We start from the raw sequence: 19,556 nt of genomic DNA, 5'->3' as shown, positions 1-19,556 counted from the left end.
CCGCGGGCTCCTTCCTGCTCTGCTGTGTGCCCTTCTCATCATTTCCCTGCACACTTGGTCTCTCCTCGGCCACTTTCCTCAAGCGCAGTCTTCCTCTGCAGCTCTGGAAGACCCACCTCTGCCTCCCTCCTGCTGGGGACAGCCTGAGGGATTTAGCTCTCACCTTAGTTCCCGACCTGGTGGTTTGTGTAGACCCAGGTCTGCTCTGGGGAGCTGGTGGCCCTGTGTACCAGGAGTAGAGAGGATTGGCGGCCAGAGCCTCTTAGGTTTCCTGGACCCACTGCTGACGCCGAATTCACAGACACCTGACAAACTCTAGGAGCATTCAGCCTCCAGCATCGTTGATGTCCTCACACCTCAGGACTTCCACCTGACACTGTGTGAAACATGGGACTGAAGACAAAGTAGCAGCCCAGACTACTCAGGGAGACCCACCCTTGGGGGACTCCATCACAGGGCTGCAGTCCGCTCACCGGGCCTCATTTTGACACAGGCTCGCCTCTGTGGGGCTGCTCCCACCTGAGTGCTTCAGGACAGTGATTTATCTCCAGGATTGGCTGTGCAGAGGGTGGCTCAGGGAGAGAATGAATGAAATCTCTGTGGACTCCACTTCGCAGGAGCTAGGGGCCTTGTCAGGGCTACCTTTTGCATGCTTACTGCCCATCCTGTCACTTACACACCAGGACCTTACAGACCTGGTGACTGATAGCACTGTCCCTGTGGCCTACAGCTGGGTTCAGTATTTGAGGGATCATGCTAAGATGGTTCCTAAGAAGTAAAGTCATATCACACAAAGACTAATTGAGAGAGACAGACACAGAGAAACATGGGCAGGGAGAGGTGGGAAAGTCTGCTTACCCAGTCAGTACCTCACCCTCCCACTTTCTTTTCCCTCAGAGACAGACACGACAGCCTCTGTGTGGTCCAGCTACCTAGGGACAGATGAGTAGTGATGTGCGTGTCCACTCCTGGCCTTGCTCCTATTACCTGAACCTTGAGAAGCAATGGGTTCCTGGGAAACTGACCTTGACGCCTCATTCACTGAAGTTCAGTGCGGACAGAACTGGAGAGGTTCTCGTGGGCCTGCCTCTCTGCAGCATCACTGAGATCAGGAAGGAGAATTCTCTCTTCATCTTCAGTGCCATCACAGTCCTGGAGAGGGGCCAGGCCAAGCACTGGTTCAGCTCACTGCAGCCCAGTCGTAATGTGGTCTTCAATGTCATCGAGCACTTCTGGAGGGAGCTGCTCCTGTCCCAGCCAGGCACTGCTGCCAACCCACCCTCCCCCATGACCAGGGGCCAGGAGCTGGTGGGACTGATGGCTAGTTCCCAGAGACGCATGGAAGACACATCAAAGGTCCTTCATCACCAGGGCGAGCAGCTAGACAGCGTCATGAGGGGCCTGGAGAAGATGGAGTCAGATCTAGATGTGGCTGACAGGTGGGCACCCCCCAAGTCTGCTCTGCTTCTACGGAGAAGGCAGGGAGTCCTCTCAATGATCTTGTGGTTAGGACAGTTCCAGTACTCAGAGCAAAGGCTGTGCACCTGTTGTGTGGACGGTGTGGGACTTGGCCCAGAGAGCCTCTGCCTGTCACCACCCGGATCCTGTTGGTTTACAGAGAGTAGGGTTCATGTTGTGGTGGGCCGCACAAGAGAGGTGTCTTGCTCTGTTAATGTGTGTGGTTCCTGTGTGCTGGTTAGTCATGCCCCCAGTTCTCAGGTCATGAGTAGGATACTCCCTCCTGGTGGTGATCCGCTTTCATGGGGACAAATAGTTTTGTTTGTTTGTTTGTACTTTGAAATGCCCTCACTGAGTTTGTCCTTCAGAATGGGCTTTTGAAAAATTTTGTTTGTATTATTTCTTTGGTAACTTTTTCACATCACTTTAAAAATGTGAGCTGTCCGGAGCTCCTGGTTTTAGTTGTCCTTTATTGGGTGTCTTTTCTTTTCTCTTCATCTTGCTCTATCCTTTTGCTTTCGTTCTGGTTTCTGTTTCTTGGGTTTTTCTTTTATTTCTGTTAGATTTTAATGTCTAAGAATCAGTTTTGCTCTGCACATGTTGTTTGACTCATACTCCAGCATTGCTTCCTGTCTGTTTCAGCTTAGCATTTCAGTTGCCCTTTGGTTTTGGTTTTTAAAGACAGGGTTTCTCTGTGTAACAGCCTGCCTGTCCTGGAGCTCACTCTACAGACCAGGCTGGCCTCAAACTCACAGAGATCTGTCTGCCTCTGCCTCCTGAGTGCTGGGATTAAAGATGTGCACCACCACCGCCCAGCTGCCTTTTTTTCTTTTATGTTGACCCACCTCTTCTAGTTTTCTCTGTCTGGATTTCTTTATTTTCTGTCTTTAATCAGAAGCATTTGTCCCAGGGTCCCTGTGTAGGGGGACTTCCAGGACTAGACTTTCAATAAAACCTCATCTTGGGTCCCTGCCTCTCTCCTGCAGTAGGAGCCCCATAGACCTTGCTTGCCTTGGCATGGAGGATCCAGCTCTGCTCTCCGTTCTGCCCCTGCTCCATTAGACACTGCTGAACAGTGTCTTCTCCCAAGTGCCCAGGTTGGGTGTAGGGTCACTGTGTCTTCCTCCAAGCCAGCCTGCTCTGTCACTGACCCCATTCCATCCCAGTTTTTAGAGGATGCTGGTACCACCTTTGTTCCTGGATTTTCAGCGTCTCCTGCCACTGGTGTATAGAAAAGTCTCCACACTCTTTCGGCTGCCTTCCCCTGTCCTTAGGGAGGAGGTGTTCAGCTTGTAGTCCTCGAAGGGCATTCCCTGGCCATTCTTCCTAAGGCCCCTCTTTGAGAGTGCTCTTCAGCACACCAAGTTCAAACTTGTTTTACATTTCCATGCTTCTTTTTTAAAAATCAGTTTGGAAATGTACTCTTTCTAACATTTGCAATCATAACCCTATTATGTGTAGTTCTGCTCTCTTGTTTTGGTGATCCCAGAGTCCCCTGCAAAGAGTAGGTAGGAAATGGACCGCTTTGGTCACCTCGAGTGTCAGTGCCACTCTGAGTAGCCTGGTGAGAGCTCAGACATGAGCCCTTGCCTCCCAGGATGTGGATCAGCCCTTTGTCTGGCCTGTCTGCACGGTTCACGGCCATGTGAGTCACAAGCAGCCACTTTGGTTGTCAGATTTTTAGGTGTCTTAGTGCTGTGTTCGGAAGTATTTTACTTAAATGATCCTAGTGTGCAGGAATAGTGGTGCTCACTCACAATTGGATGTGCCAAGGAGAGGCTGCCGAGCGGAACACGGGAAGATGTTTGGAGAGGAAGATTACTCACATGATTCCTACTACAATGTAGTAATAGTATGTGTGGTCTGCAAAGAACTATATTGTAAGTATGTATATTAGAAACTCAGCTTATATAGGGTGTAATACTATCCTTTGTTTCTGTTATTCCTCAGGATCTGGGAACATGTGTTCCCTGTGGATGAAGGGCTGTGTGTGTAAAGGGCATGTAGTGCTCCTGAGCTGCTGTGTGGTGGAATGTCCAGGCTCTCTCAGAGCTTCATAGGCGTGATGGCCTTTGCCATTGTCCACGCCTGGTTAGAGATGTGCTCAGAGAGAGCTTATGACTGGGCTGAAGATACATCCTCCCCTCTTACCAAGCCAAAGAGATTCTTTTGGTACGACCATGCCATGGTGGTCGTCGTGTGTCAGGCTTGTTACAGGAGCAGAGGCAGCAACACCTGCAGACTGTTCAGAGTTGGAATTCTGTTCTCTCTGCCCTCAGGATGAAATGTGATGAAATGGATAAAGTGGAGAGTAAACTCCCTTGTGTCCTAGGAATGGGTTTTTCATTACGTCTTCTCTTCTGTTGACCTGTCATAGCCTGTTTCTGCCTCTGTGCACATGGATTTGTACTTTCCGGGAACTCCGGATAGTTCAGTGTATTTCATAGTCTGCCATGTTAGAGTTCCTGTTATTTGCTTTTGGTTCCTGCTGGGACACACTGGATACATCTGAGCTCCTGTCTTCTCCATGAAAATGCAGCAGATGAGTTGGAGAGAAGTGAGATCCTACTGTTACAGGACCGGTCACTGTAGATGCTGGCTCAGTGCTTGACTCTTCCCTGATGTCGGTTAGTACTCCTCCTGACAGAGCTAACCCCTGAAGAGCCCTCTCCATCCCTAGCTCATGTTGGAGAGGCCACACCCCTCCCACCTGCCCACCTGCTATTTCCTGTACTGTCTTCTCATACTTCCTGCCAGTGGCCCAGCCCAGCTCTCATGGGCACCTCAGTAGAACCAGAGCCTCTGCACCTTGAGTGTTAGAGCAGATGTCCTGATATGAGGCCCCAACTGTCGGCCTCTTGTGTTTTCAGTGTGTGTCTATTTTTCAGTATCACAGAGCCTGTTCCATGGTAGACTAGACAGAGATGCCTTCCATGTCTGAGAGCAGTACTCTGTGGTCTGAGCATGTTTGGTTCCTTGTCCACCATGGTGCCTGGAATGCTCCGCACTGGGAGTGGACTTGGGGATAAAGGAAGAACATGACCTGGTATTCTGTGTTTTTTGTTAACCACTTGTTGATGGGGTATCATTTATAGTAACCAAACTAGGAAGAAGGCCAAGTGTCTATCAGTAGATGGACAAATAAAGAAAATCTCTCTCTCTCTCTCTCTCTCTCTCTCTCTCTCTCTCTCTCTCATACACACACACACACACACACACACACACACACACACGCATGTGCACACACAGTGGAATATTATTTGGTAATAAAGGGGTGACATTGTGTATCATTTACAGAAAAATGGAGGGATTGGAGATAGCGTGCTGTGGTCAACAGCAGACTCAGAAGAAATATACTGCATGTTCTCTCACATACAGAAGACAGATGGGGAGGGGCATGAAAGTGGTGGTTGGACTTTCTGGAAGAGGGAGGAGATCCAGTGGGAGGAGGGTGGAGGGACAAGAGTTGACAGTGAGGAAGTGCTACTTTTCTAGTCATCGGGACCACACCTAACTAGGAGCAACCCGTGAGAGCATTTTAACTGACAAGAAAGGGTCCATCCCCTTGTCAGGAGAATAGCAGTAGGAGCCTGAGGCTGTTTGCATGTCCATTCCAGGATGGGAAAATGAGACATAGAAAGGATAGATGGGACCAGAGCAAGATCTAACAGCCTGTTCCTATGGAGAGCTGTGGTGAACACAATCACAAAGACACAGTGACATATTGGGCTCTGAAGAGAGAATGATCTAGTCAGAGCAGCCAGTGTCCTGCACACATACATGGATAAGGAAAATATGGTATATCTATGCAATGGCATGTTATTTAGCCACAAAGAATAAACTCTAGCTATATGTAGCAATATAGACAGATGAACCTGTGAGTTGTGATAGCCAATTATCTAAGGCACAAAAAGACAAATGCTGCATGTTTTCATTTGTGGAAATCTGAAGAAGTAGGGCTTGTATGTGTTTGTGGTTCCTGCCTGACTCAGTAGGTCCCCAGGCCCACCTTGTTATTCCTCCAGTTCTGTAATACATAAGTAGAGTGGACATACTCAGATGAGCAGAGCCCTCTGCTGGGTCCCTGGCATGTGTTGAGAGAGCCTCTATGGTGGTAAAGAGTAAAGGAAGCCCCTAGAACTCCTGTTGGAGAACATAGTAAGCAGCAGCCTAATTGAAAAATTCAGAGGGAGGCCACCACAAACGGATGTCCATTAGCTCCTTTGACCCATGAGTTGCACTGATTTGCAGCCCACAGAACTTGTGTTAACTGGTTTACCATGAGAACAATTACCAAGGACACAGGTGAAGAGATGTAAGAGGTCAGGTATGTGGAAGGGGCGGGGCTTCCATGTCTTCCCTGGGCACCGCACCACCACCACCACCCCCACCTCCACATGACCAGCTCCTGGGAAGCTCTGAACTTGTCTCTAGGGTTTTATAGATGCGTCATTACATGGGGTGATTAATGAAACCACTGGCCATCAGTGACCCACTCAACCTTCAGCCCTTCTTCCTTCTCTGGGGGCTGAGATGAGGCTGAGGGTCCCCGCCCTCTGACCCAGCCCTGATCTTTCCCCTGGGAGCTCTCCAGGGGCTGCTGGCCAGCAGAAGGTTTATCATCAGCACACGGACTACACTTTGCTTCTAGATTCCTAAGAAACAGGATAAGAACCAAATTATTTCAGAAAGCCATACTTGAGAAATGCCTGCAAAGTTTGGCGCCTTCAGGAATCTTCTTGCTTTTTATTTTCATTCTGGGGGGGGAAAAGTCATATTGTTAAAGTTTTTTGTAGGTGCCCTTTATCAGACTGAGGAAGTTTGCTTGCTGTGATGGAATTCTTCAGGCTCGATGCTGTTGTGATGAGCTTACAGCTTCCCTGTTTCACTGTCGTGGAGATGAGTTACACTGGTTAAGCTCTAGTTGTTAGGCTATCCGGTCCTCCTGGGATGAAGACTTCTTACATGTGGGCGAGTAGTTTTCATGTCATCGTGTGTAGTTGCTGGTTTAGAGGGATCGTACTGTGTTGGGATTCATATGTCTTATGGCGTTGTTGGTGAGTCAGGTGGCCTGTGAGATGGAAGGCTGTGACAGACAGTGGTTGATCCTCATCTTGGGCAGAATTCACCAATGAAGTTGCTCAGGCCACGGTGTCATCGTTACATGTTTAGTTTCTTTCTCAAGCTATTCAGATTTTTTTCCCTTGCCTGGGTTTCAGAGGTTGGGCTGGCCAGTGTTTTACATTTCAGATAAGTTGTTAGATTCATTGGCACTGAGAATAATGTCCATAAGACTTTCGACCATCCCCAGTCCTGTGTCCAAAATTTATATTTTCTCTATAGTTTCCTTGATCATTTTTTGTTAGTATTTTGTATTTAAGTCACATTAAGAAACTCACTTCTCTCCTCCCTCCCTCCCTCCCTCCCTCCCTCCCTCCCTCCCTCCCTCCCTCTCTCCCTCTCTCTCTCTCTCTCCATAGTCTCACTATGCAGCCCTGGCTCACCCTGGAACTCACTCTGTAGACCAGGCTGGCTTCTAACTGACAGAGATCTAGTTGCCTCTGTCTTCAGAATGCTGGGATTAATGTCACAGACCACTCATTTTTATTTATCTTCTCTGTGTGTACAGGCACGTATGTGCCACAGCCTTTGTATGGAAAGTTGGAATCAGTTTTCTCCTTCCATCATGTGAGTTCAAAGGATCCAACTCAAATCTTAGGCTTGGTGGCAAGTTCCTTTACCTACTGAGCTATCTCCCCAGACCAGTCCCCCCCCCCCTTTTTTAACTGCTTCTAATTTTATTGATCTTTATATTTTGGCTTTTCTACTTTCTTTGTGTATATTTTAATCTTCATTTTAAACCAATTTGAAATAGAAACTTAGATAACTAATTTTAGACCATTTATTTATTTGCTTGTTTGTTTATTTATTTATTGGGTTTTTGGTTTTGTTTTTTTTTTTTTAAGCTGAGGATCCAACCCAGGGCATTGTTACTGGGTTTTTTGAGACAGTGTTTCTTTGTGTAGCCATGGCTGTCTTGGAACTCACTCTGTAGACCAGGCTGGCCTCATACTCAGAGATCCTCCTGCTTCTGCCTCCCAAGTGTTGGAATTGAACATGTGTGCTACTACCGTCCAATTGTAAACCTTTCTTTCTTTCTTTTTTTTTTTTTTTTTTTTTTTTTTTTTTTGTGGAGCTGAGGATCAGACCCAGGGCTTTGCGCTTGCTAGGCAAGCACTCTACCACTAAGCTAAATCCCCAACTCCAACCTTTCTAATATACACATATATACACTGGAAACTCACTTTTCTCAGATGGGATCATGTTTGCTTCTCATATGTATTGTATTTCCATTGTTATTCACTTTAAATATTTTCTTTTTTTTAAAGATTTGCTTTGTTTTGTTCTTTTCTTTTCTTTTTCTTTTGAGACAGGGTTTCTCTGTGCAATTTTGGTGCCTGCTCTGGATCTCACTCTGTAGACCAGGCTGGCCTTGAACTCACAGAGATCTGCTTGGCTCTGCCTCCCGAGTGCTGGGATTAATGGTGTGCGCCACCTCCACTCGGCTTAAGATTTGTTTTATATGTAGTGTTTTGCCAGAATCTATGTCTGTGTATGTATCAATGCATACTTGTGCTCTTGGAGGTCAGAAGGTGTCAGGTCCCCTGGAACTGGAGTTAGAGATGGTTGTAAACCACCATGTGTGTTCTGGGAAAGGAACCCAGGTCCTCTGCAAGAGCAGCAAGTGCTCTTAACCACTGAGCCATTGCTCCATCCCCTTTAAATGTTTTCTGATTTCCTTTTTGCATTTGTGGTACATGCACTTCATTGTGCATTAATCTGCAAATATTTTCACATTTGTATTTGTCTTTTGGACATAGTGTCTTTGCATCTAGCTGCATTCCCTGGCTATCCAACTCAAATCTTAGGTTTGGTGGCAAGTTCCTTTACCTACTGAGCTATCTCCCCAGACCAGTTTCTCCCCCCACCCTTTTTTTTAACTGCTTCTAATTTTATGATCTTTATATTTTGGCTTTTCTAGTTGAAAGCGTCGTGCATTCATCAGATGCTGAGTTGTTCTGCTACCAGTCAGGCTGAGCTGCCACAATACTGTTCAAAATTCCAATTCTTACTAACTTGTGTCATTCTGTCCTATCAGCCATTGAAAGAAATGTAACTGTTGAAGTCTACAACCATGGTTGTCTGTTTTGTCAACTTTTTTGCGCAATGAATTTTGAAGTGGTGTTATTTGGTACCTAGATGTTTAGCGTGAAGTCTTCCTCTCTATCATACAGAGCCTCTGGTAGCGTCCATTTGCTGCTAGTATCCTGTGTATTATGTGTACATTTCAATTCTGTGTTTTCTGTGAATCTGTTCTTTCATGTTTTACAGTGTTTTTGTGAACAAGCTTTAGCTGCCCCTTGTTTCTTTCAAGCTGATAATGTCTTTTCGCTTGGTCCTGGTTCAGTTTAACACATTTAATTCTGCCTTATGCTTGCTGTTTGTTCTTTTTGATAGTTACTTTTTAAAATTTTTTTAGTATTTATGTGTGAATGCTCTGCATATATACCTGCACCCCAGAAGAGGGCATCAGATCCTATTATAGATGGCTGTGAGCCACCGTGTGGTTGCTGGGAACTGAACCCAGGACCTCTGGAAGAGCAGCCAGTGCTCTTAACCGCTGAGCCATCTCTCCAGCCCCTGATAGCTGCTTTTTCTTTCCTGCCTCCACTTGAAGCGTTGGATATATTTCTTGGTGTTACAGTTGTGCTGTGCAGTCTAGTAGACACTAGCTATACTAAAATTGAATTATATCAGGCTGGGAAGCGGCTTAGACATAGAGCCCTGAATTTGATTCCCCAGCTCTATGAACAATTAATTAATTGAATTAAGAATTAGGTTCTTAGTTGCCATGGTCATAAATAACGTGTTTGGTAGCTACATGTGCCTCCATTTGTCTGGGACAGTGTCGACAGGGCTTTCCCATGCTACAGAAAGCTTAGCAGACAGCTCTAGAGAGCTTGGTGGGTTGATGCATTCATGGATGGCTTCGGAGTCAACTCTCCAGGTCAAGGCATGGTGTGGAAAGAACAACATGAGTCATGTGCACATGTTTGCTGTATCTTTGGTTAGCTTACCGCCCCAAGCCTCAGGTCCCCATCCTTTGTCTTTCTGCTTCATGAGTGCTTGTTGGGGAAGATGGACTATAAAATGGTAACATGCTCTACAAAGATCAAAGCAGTCTTCTGAAGAAAAAAAAGGCCTTACACCTCAAAACTGACCATCTCTAATTTCCATGTTTTCTTTGTTCTTTTAGATTGCTGACAGAATTGGAGTCTCCTTCCTGGTGGCCTTTTAGCTCTAAGCTTTGGAAGACACCGGCAGAAGCCAAGACCAAGGAAGGTGTCTCTGTAGCCTCTTGTGAGCCCTTTGGAAAGGAAGGGGTAGTGATCAGAGTCCCTGCTATTGTTTCTCAGAGAACAGAGTCTCATTCCAAGCCAGGAAAGCTCACTGTCCTGGTTTCTGGTTTGGAAATCCATGACTCCAGATCATTGCTCTTGCACAGGTTTGAGAGGGAAGATGTGGATGATATCAAGGTTCACTCTCCTTATGAGGTCAGCATACGCCAGCGGTTCATTGGGAAGCCAGACGTGGCTTATCGGCTGATATCTGCCAAGATGCCAGAGGTCATTCCCATTTTAGAAGTGCAGTTCAGCAAGAAGATTGAGCTCCTGGAAGATGCCCTAGTCCTCAGGAGCAGGGCCCAGACTTCCTCTGCAGAGGGGAGTTGCTCCATTCGGCATGCAGGTGAGTGGCCAGCAGGGTGGTGTGTGTATGGACTTCCAAAATTAGAGCCTCACTCAGCATGCTGTGAAGTGTGTTCAGCATGTGCATCAGTCAGCAGCTGCTGGCTCTAGCTCACAGGCAGTCATGGGCTTGTACAACCCTTCCAGACTGCCAACTTCTACCTGTCCTTGACAGATAATTGGGTTTCAGAATAGGGCAGTGCCAAAGCTTGGGTCTTGAATGTCTCCCAAAGGCTTACCTCTCAGGGTGGCACTATTAAGAGACAGTGGGGCCTTTAGAAGGACAGGCCTTGGGGGGCCTTAGATCACAGGAGCCTTGCTCTCTCTTCCCAGCTCTCTTCCTGCATGCTGATGGTAGTGAGCAGTTCTGTTCCTGTGGTGATAGACTGCCTCACCGCAGGTCCAAAGCATTAGGGGCCACTTGACCTTGGACTGGCACTCTCTAGAACCCCGAGTTAGAGTAAATCTTTTCTCTTGCTGGTTGTTTGGGTATTTCCTTGTGGTATAGAAAACTGACTAGTGGAGTCAGAGGTATTAGCAGTCCATTTTGAAAAGGTTAGGTAGCTTACCATTCTGAAAGCTTAAAGCCCGGATTGGACAGCTCTGTTCGGTCTCTGGTGAGGGTTAAATGGCAGATACCCATGGTGAGAGCGCTTGACAAGACAGGATGCTGAGGAGATTCAAGGGGCAGGCTTTCTCCTTTACAACATCTTTCTCAGAAACTTACATGGATCCCATAAGACTTCCCAAAGACAGTATCCTTATGACCTCATAACCTCCCCCAGGTTCTACCTCTCAAAGGTGCCACTTCCCAACATCACTTAGCAACTAGCAGATGAGCAGATGAGCCCTCAGACCATATCTGAATAATAGCAAAGGGTTTGGGTAAGTTAAGCAAAGGAAGCTTCAGGTCCTGAGCCCTTGTCTCTGCTCAGCCTAATTCAAGAAATGCCACTCTCAGATACAATCTGGTGTGAACCACACCTATCCTGACATGTCCCCTATAAGCCTACCACTATCCTTTGGCATTAAGTTGGGTCTTTCCAACCACTGCCCAGATGTGCATTGTAAAGGTCTGTATCCTTGAATTCTTGGGCACAGAGCTGAGTTTTCAAGTTCAGGTGCTATGCACTGGACCAAGTGGGGCAGCAGAACCAAACACCAAGGTCCAGGATAGGGCTAGTGCATTTGGACATGATATATATGTGCATTCACCATGGTATTCAGTTTCCCTGAATTAGGATTAGCAAGGTGAGGACCTAAGTGTAGCAGATGAGATGCTACAGTGTGAAGTTGGATATCTGTCAGCACTCTATGCTCAGCCCTTTCAAGAGAGGCTCTCCAGACTTGGAGTGTCCGGGGCTGGAGAGATGGCTAAGTGGTTAGAGCACTGGCTGCTCTTCCAGAGGTCCTGATTCCCAGCACCCACACGGTGGCTCACACTAGCTAAAATGGGATCTGATGCCCTCTTCTGGCATGCAGGCATCCATGCAGACAGAGTACCCATCCCAAAAGAAAACAGAAGTCCCAGAGTGTCTAGTGAGGTAGAAGCAGAGAAGCCAGAAGTGGGGTCTGTCCTGGTAGAGGTAGGAGTAAGGAGCTGATGAAAGCCAGCATGTAAAGGGTTGAGGAGGAGGCCTGTGACATTGTGACTGGGTGGTAGCTGCTCCGGAGATGGATGACTGAGGGAGGGAATACCCCCCTGGGGGGATTTCAGGTGGGAGACATTATATCTTAGGAAGGTGGCAGTTGTCCCCATGGAGGGAGAACTAAGGAGGTGTCACTGGTCTAAAAGTAAGGTAACCTCAAGAGGTTTCATAACTTCTCTGGATTGGTGGGTTCTATAACTCGTGAAGTCATAGGTTTACTGCAAGATGGGCATCCATCCAGTGGGTCTTGTTTGGTGGGAGTTCCGCTAACTACCTAGTGTTAGCAGACGGTTTAGGCTTGTACACAAGCTGCAGTGTTCACTGTCCAGATGGCATTGTCTTTAGGTGACCCCTATGTGTACTTCCTGTCCCCGCTCCTGATGGGAGCAGTTCCCAGCTGGTGCAGGCCAGCCTCCCTTACAGACACTGGCTTCAAGGGTGTCTTTGTAACCATACTCTTAGCAACAGCCTGTTGGGATTTGATTGAGTTACTGGGGACCTGTCCTTCACAAGGGGCACGAGGACTCTTGTGGGGGATGAATGGAACACTAGGAGCGTGACAATCTGTGTTATTTTATGTCCCCTGGGGACTTCCTTAAGTGTTTTGAATGTACTTGGAGGGAAGTGCTATCCTCATTTCTGGTGGATGGGTGTGCCTCCCAGCTGGCTGGTCTGTGCAGGAAGCTCACATGTACTGAGGTTTAGTGGGGGAGATGGCTTCCAAGTAGGTGGGAACTTGGTGGTTTTCTTGCCCACAGCTTGGTGGGAGGGTTGGCACCTTGCCCACACCTTCATGTGCTGCAGTGCTCAGCCAGCTTCTATCTTACCACTGGGAGGTGGAATCTGGAGGCAGTGTAGGTGGAAACCTTGCCTGAGGCCCCTGGCCCCAGCCTCTTTTGAAGGTGTGCTGTGTGCGCATGGCCACACAGGGGCAGTCTTGAAGCATGGGGAGCTTCTGCTGCTGGAGATAAACTTTCCCCGGGAAGCTAGCTCCCCAGAGACTAGTGTAGTGAGTGCTTCCTGCAGACCACAGAGGCTGCCAGTATCAAGAGCCTGGTACACAGGTCAGTTGACATAAAAACTAGCCAGGACAGCACCCCAGGATGAGGTCCTCAAGTGTGCCAGCCCTGTGCTGTGTGTGTTTGGCTGAGCTCACGAGGGGTTCTGATGATACACGTACTACATTTTGCCTGATGGAGATCTCTGGGCCCAAGGGCAGGGTTTGTGGGGATACAGACATGGGTGGCACTGTGAGTGATGGTGCTCTTGGGGTCCAAAGACAGGGTCTTCAGTGTTGCATAGTGCTGCCCTGGGTTGGCCAGGAGGCTGGTTAGGGAGAATGGCTTGGCCCTCAGGCACCTGTAGTCTCCATGCTTCAGTGTGCTACAAAGTCACTGTGAAAGTATAGGTGTCTGTGGAAACACAATATGATCTCCCTCTGTTTCCCCTTCCTCCCTTTGCCCGCCCCATGGATGAATGTGCATTTTGTTTTCTGACCCGTGTACCAGCTTCTCAGGCCTCAGACAGCCTGCAGCCCCTGCCAGAGGAGCTGCTCCCCAAGTACAGATAAGGAATGTGAGGCTAGGTCGGCCCCACAGGAGGGGTCTGCCGGGGTCAGGCCTGGTACTTTCCTCAGAGCTGTGTGTCAGGGCTGTCTGTGGGGCCAGTGTCCATCCCCTTTGCCAGCTGACTGCCCCTGAGACCATCTTATGCCCTGCAGCCTTCCTCGCAGCCAGGGCCATTTTTGCTGCCTTACTAAACAGATCGTTAGTGACTAGAGAGATAGAAACCACCCTGCCCAGAGCCACAGTAATTCTCAGATGTTTCAAAGCATGGATCAGCAAGTCAGCAACCAGCCTGGAGGTGGCAGAGTTCTGCGGCGTAGATGGACCCCACAGTCACGGAAAACATCCCAGACTCCATGTGCCTGTGGCTCACTAGTGACATCAATTAGGAGGGTTTTGCTTTAATTTTCTGTTTGTTGAAGTCCAGTCAGTCAGGATCAGTCCTGAGGTTTCAATCAGGAAGCGTCTGCCAATGTGGCTATCTCCTGTAGCTTGAGTCAGTCAGTCTGTCTGTAGCTTGAATCATTCAGTCTGTCTGTAGCTTGAGTCAGTCAGTCTGTCTGTAGCTTCTGTCAGAGTCTCCTGTAGCTTGAAGTGTGCTCTCGAGTCCCACTTCCTGAGTCCATGCTGCAGCTAAGGATCCCAAGAGGCTCTGGGGAAAGGCAGAGGGACCCCAATTGCAGGCAGTGGGGTTCTTTGGGCCCATGAATGGGTATTCTTTGCCCTCTCACCCACCTGGAAGAGCCCTCTTTGAACTGGGCTCTCTCCCCAAGCCTACCTACCATCATCTCCTCAGGCTGATGACTGCTCACACACATTTTCTACTCTTCCCAGCTTCCAACCCAGCTAGCTGTGTTCACTGGCTGCAAAGCAGTGCTTACTATACCAGCCAACTCCCATGGACAGAGGAGGCTCACGGGAGCCCCAGCAGCTGGGGGTGCGGGAGGCTCTCAGCTACCACCACCACATGACACTCGGCAAATACACATTTGCAATCAGTTTTGTCTGTTTTGTTGTTGTTGTTTTAGAGTGTAGTAGGAAAACCACTGTCCCAGTGATGGGTCCTAACTCTGCTACCTGGTAGATTGGATATATGCACTAAAGCATGCAGAGTGTATGAGCTGAAGAGTCTTCACCTCTCTTCATCTGCCAATCCTGTGGGCCTGTCCTCACCCTGCCTGCCTTCCTCCTGAGGGTGTGTAGCCAGTTCTTAGCTACTCCCGCCTCTTTTTCGTTTGTTTGTTTGGTTTTTCTAAACAGGGTTTCTCTCTGTAGTTTTGGTGCCTGTCCTTGAGCTCCCTCTGTAGCCCAGGCTGGCCTCGAACTCACAGAGGTCCGCCTGCCTCTGCCTCCCGAGTGCTGGGATTAAAGGCACGCACCACTACCGCCTGGCTACTCCGCCTCTTTCAGGAGGGTTGCCTTTCAGACAGTTGGAAGAGATAACAGAGCAAAGGGAACTTTGCTGGCCTAGAAGCACCTGGTCTCTTTCCTGGGGAAGACAGGCATGTCTCAGTGACTGATAAGCGCAGGGAGCATTCCCCTGGGTGTGCCTCCTTCCCTTTCCTTTTCTGGTGTGTAGCAGTGAGCTCCAGGCTGCTCTACCTTGTCCAGCTAAGAGATGTGTAAAAGCCATTGGAGGGGCTGCTTGTCACACTCCGAGCTCTTCTGTTTCCTCCCAGCCTAGGAAATGCTCTGTATCCACGGTGCCCCCCGTTGTAGGGAAGAGCAGAAATCAGACCTCAATTTCAGACCTTATCTGGCCTAGGAAGTTCTGGGTTTGTGGCCTGAGTTGCTCTCTAAAGAAAGAACAGGTGGCCCATGGCAGCCGCCAGGAGCCACACCGCATTTCCCCGGTTACACCGTTCCTGCCAGCTGTCCCGTCTTGGGTGCAGAGATTACCCAGCACACAGGTGTGTGTCAATCTGTGCGAGCTGTGGAGCTGCCCCACTGAGCTGAGCCCTCGCTGACCACAGGACGGGTGGCTCTGACTCACTAGGGCTGGAGCAGGGCAGGCTTGTGCATGTAGCTCCACTTGGCTCCAGGAGCTGGCCATTTCCTGTTCTCTCTGGAACCGCAGTGTTCTGTGGAATAGCTCAACTGTCCCCACATTTCCTGGTGATGTGTTATATGTATGTTCTGCCAGGGTTCAGCAGTTCTTGTGTTTTATATGCCACATCTTTAAAAATTGAACATTCATGGATTAAAGGCCCTTCTCGCCAGAGATACTTACAGAATTAGCCCTGGATGTTTACAGCATTGAAAACTCACCTTGATGTGGGGCATTCAGCTCAGTAGAGACCCAGGCACCAAGGCCCATACATGCCCATATGGACACTCGGACGTGCTCCTCAGGCCAAAGCCTGTGGCAGTCTTAAATGGCCCTCTGTGAGCTGCTGAATGCTTGTGTGTGGTTTGCGCCTTCCGAAAGTTTTCACCGCTGACCTCAGCTTTCCGTTCCAGCGTCCAGACTGATGGGCTGCGCTACACACCGCGAGCTGCCCACCGGAGGCCAGGAAGGCGAGCAGCTGCAGCTGCAGAGGAACTGGCCACTACTCTCCGAGGGGGAAGCCCAGGAGCTGACACAGGTAGAGGGTCCCCACTGCCTCAGTGGGCCACTTAAGCATCTCTGCCCTCACTACCTGGGCCTCATCCCTCTCCTGCCTGAAGACGGGCCCTTGTTGGCTTATGTATGCCTTTCACTGAAACAATGGTTCTCAAGCTGTGGGTCTCAACACCTCTGGGGGGATTAAATGACCCTTTCACAGGGGTCACATGAGACCATTGGAAAACATAGATATTCACATTACAATTCATCACAGTAGCAAAGTCACAGTTGTGAAGAAGCAACGGAAATCATGTTCTGGTGGGGTTCACCACAGGACTGTATTAAAGGGTCACAGCATTGGGAAGGTTGAGAACCAGTGCTCTGAAGGAGCTGCTTGGTCCCAGGCTTTGCTGTGTTTTTGGTTGGAGAGAGGACAGGAATGCAGCTGCCCATCCCAGCTCTCTAGTTTCATGGCATACAAACTCACAGTGTGCACACCATCTGCACATACAATTGCCTTGGTGGCCACCTCCATCCATTGTATATGTATGTGTGCATGTATGTAGACTGTATGTGTATGTGCTACATAGTGCCATCCCTGTTCTGTACAGTATGTGTATGCTCTGCCTACTTACATGTGATTGTGTGGTGTGCATGTGCTCTGTGTACATGTGTTGTATGGTATGTGGGAACTGTCTGCTGTGTGCTGTTCGTGAACACATGTTCTCCTCTACAGCCATGTATTGTACAGTTAAGGGTAAATTAGCTTGCTCAGACCTCTCATGGTCAACATTAGATTCTGAAAGAAGTTCTCCACTTTTCCTCAGACAGTTGAACTTAAAACACTCCACCCTAATACTTGACGTTTACCTTTCGATAGTGTCCCTGGACAGGTTGCCTGCCTTTTCTTCTGGGTTTTGAAGGAACTCATCAGCATGTTGTTTTACTTTCAGACATTGAAATGTGTCTGTCCTTAGAAGATAAGAGTTCTTGTAGGATGTGATGGCTTTTCTCTGCAGTCACAGCACCCTGAAGCTGAGGCAAGACTGCCATAGGTTCAAGGCCAGCCTGATGGAAGAGAGACTCCCTAAAAAGCAACAGCCAGATAAGAGCTGTTAATAAGTCAGGAGGATGAGGATGAGGCAGTGGATCATGAATTGCCTGTGTGTATACATACATACATACATACATTCATACATACATACATACATACATACATACATAATACATGCATGCCCGAGTCAATGTAATCCTATTCTTAATTTAGAAAATGAAAGTGGGGCTGAAGAGACAGAGGCCTGGGCATGGTTTCCAGTGTGGGTGGCTCACAACCATCCGGGATGTCTTCTTCTGGTTTCTGTGGGCACTGCATTCACATAGTGCACATACAGACAGACAGACAAAAGAGTCACACACAATAAAGTAAAACTGAATAAATCTTTTTTAAAAACAGTTTTTAGAAACAAATTTAATTTAAAAATTAAAATGCCAAGTCAGTGTTCATGTTGCCCCAGACCTGCCTTGAAGCCTATCTGTTCTAACCAGGACCTGCAGCCACATTCAGAGATGGTAACTGCTCTCCCCTCATCTGTGGGAGTTGCTGGTAAATACAGGGTTCTGTCTGGGGTGGGGAGGCATGCCTCAAGCAGAGCACTGTGTGTTTCCACTGGGAGGTGGATGTGGACAGTCATTCAGTAAACCTGTTTTTTAAAAGCGAGTTCTCAGTTTATGTGTCTGCATAGGCACAAACTTCCTTGATCTCAGCAGTTTCCTCTTTGGGGGGAAATTTATCCTTTCTATGAGATTCTTTAAACATAGACCCCTGTTCCTTTTTCTTCATGGTCCAATGTTTATGTTGAAGCATGACCCAGGCACACTGCCAGGTGTGACCAGCATATTCTGCAGGTCACTAGTCACATTGTCTTCAAGACTTCTGAGTGTGGTCTTACTTGTATGGGATTTTGAGGAAGCCTACTGTATCAAAGGCCCACATCTCCCAGTTTCCTCTGAGCACCCTCCTGAGAGTTTGGACAAGAGTGCATTGGTCTCAGTGCATTGGTCTGCATATGAGGTGCCTTATGCCTACCTTTATAATGATGTCTGAACCTGCAGTTGTGTTGAGGCAGAATTTTACTTGTTAATTGCAATGGTGGTCATGTAGTCTGAGAGGCATCTCTAGTTTGTGAGCATCAAATCTCTGTCAGCTGCTAGGCAGCGGTGGCACATGCCTTTAATCCCAGCACTCGGGAGGCAGAGCCAGGCAGATCTCTGTGAGTTAGAGGCCAGCCTGGTCTACAGAGTGAGATCCAAGACAGGCACAAAGACTACATTGAGAAACCCTGTCCTGAAAAACCAAAAAAAAAAAAAAAAAAATCTGTCTGCCTTCATCTTAAAGTTGAGGGCCAGAGGTGAAGATGTCAGGATGAACATAGCCCAAGCCAAGAACGGCTTAGGGCTGGCTCCACAGCACCTGTCTGTGGCAGTACCTAGAGGTCCTGGAGTGGTCCCTGTTGGCAACACTGGATACTATGTGTAGAGGTCTTAGTGTTGGGACACTGAGATCAGTGGTGCCCGACTGGGTCTGAGGTGGGGACTCTGTACTGGTCAGGGGTGCAGCCTAGCTTTACATGAAGCGGTCTTTTCAAGGTGAAACACATGTTTCATATTTAGGGAGGAATTCCTGGCTGTACAGTTGAAGTGCAAGCACAAATAAGAATGAGTTAAATCCGGGGAAAACAAAAATGCAAGAAACCCTGCTCCAGTCAGCTGTGGTTGGCTGCAGATGCTATTAAAGCCATTATGTTGAGATGTGTCCTGGGGATTTCAATTGCAGTTGGGGATGCTAATGGCGAGGTGGCCAGGATTACACAAGGGTGGGAGTGGGTGCGTGGTCTGTGGCCACCAGCTGCCGCGTCACTGCGGCTGGGGGAGAAAGAGCCCAGGAGGCCAGAAGGAAACCAATCCCCTGGTAGATTTGGCAAAGCTCCTCAACTGACAATTGGCATAGTGTCTGCTCCTCCTCAGAACTGTGGCTGCGCTTGGTCCAGGGTATCCGCAGAGCCACACATTGTTGGTGGTAAAGGAAATGGGGCTTGCTCTCCTAAAGCAAGGCTCCCAGGGGCCATACGGGGCTTCTTCCTGTCTCTGTTTCTGTGTCCTGACCTGAGTTGAGAGATTCTTCCCACTTTACCTTTGACTGGGAGGCTACTGCTGGAGACCAGGGTAATCAGATCTGGTGGATTGAAGGCAGAAAGACACTTGGTCCTAACAATAGACTGTGGCAGAGAAAGCTACTCCTGTGTGTAAGATCTAGTGTCATGCTCAGGGGGTGTGGTGGGGTTCCACAGGTGAGGACTGCACAGCGTGTTGGTCTTGCAGCTTTATGTTTATGTTAGAATCTCCCGCATGCTCCCTATACCCCAGCTCCACATGAACCTGTACCTGCCCAGATGTAACTGTAGCTTTCTGGAAACAATGTGGTGGTTCTCTATTGGTTATATAACCTACTTCAAGTAATGTGTGGGCTGGTGAA

General features: G+C 48.4%; 1 protein-coding gene across 3 annotated transcripts in view; it reads left to right on the top strand.

The window, feature by feature from the left end:
* The window catches only part of Snap47 (synaptosome associated protein 47), a 50,612-nt gene that overhangs the window by 19,281 nt on the left and 11,775 nt on the right, over positions 1–19,556 (top strand). For all 3 annotated transcript variants that reach the window (XM_036197490.1, XM_036197488.1, XM_036197489.1), the window contains 3 exons: positions 898–1,439; positions 9,776–10,266; positions 15,940–16,064. In XM_036197490.1, the coding sequence (XP_036053383.1) occupies positions 943–1,439; positions 9,776–10,266; positions 15,940–16,064 (1,113 nt within the window). In that variant the 5' untranslated portion in view covers positions 898–942. The remainder of the gene's footprint in view (positions 1–897; positions 1,440–9,775; positions 10,267–15,939; positions 16,065–19,556) is intronic.

Source organism: Onychomys torridus, chromosome 8 (genome assembly GCF_903995425.1).
Source record: "Onychomys torridus chromosome 8, mOncTor1.1, whole genome shotgun sequence".
Lineage (NCBI taxonomy): Eukaryota > Metazoa > Chordata > Mammalia > Rodentia > Cricetidae > Onychomys > Onychomys torridus.
Note: the sequence above shows the minus strand (reverse complement) of the source record. Positions and strands in the feature narration are given on the sequence as shown.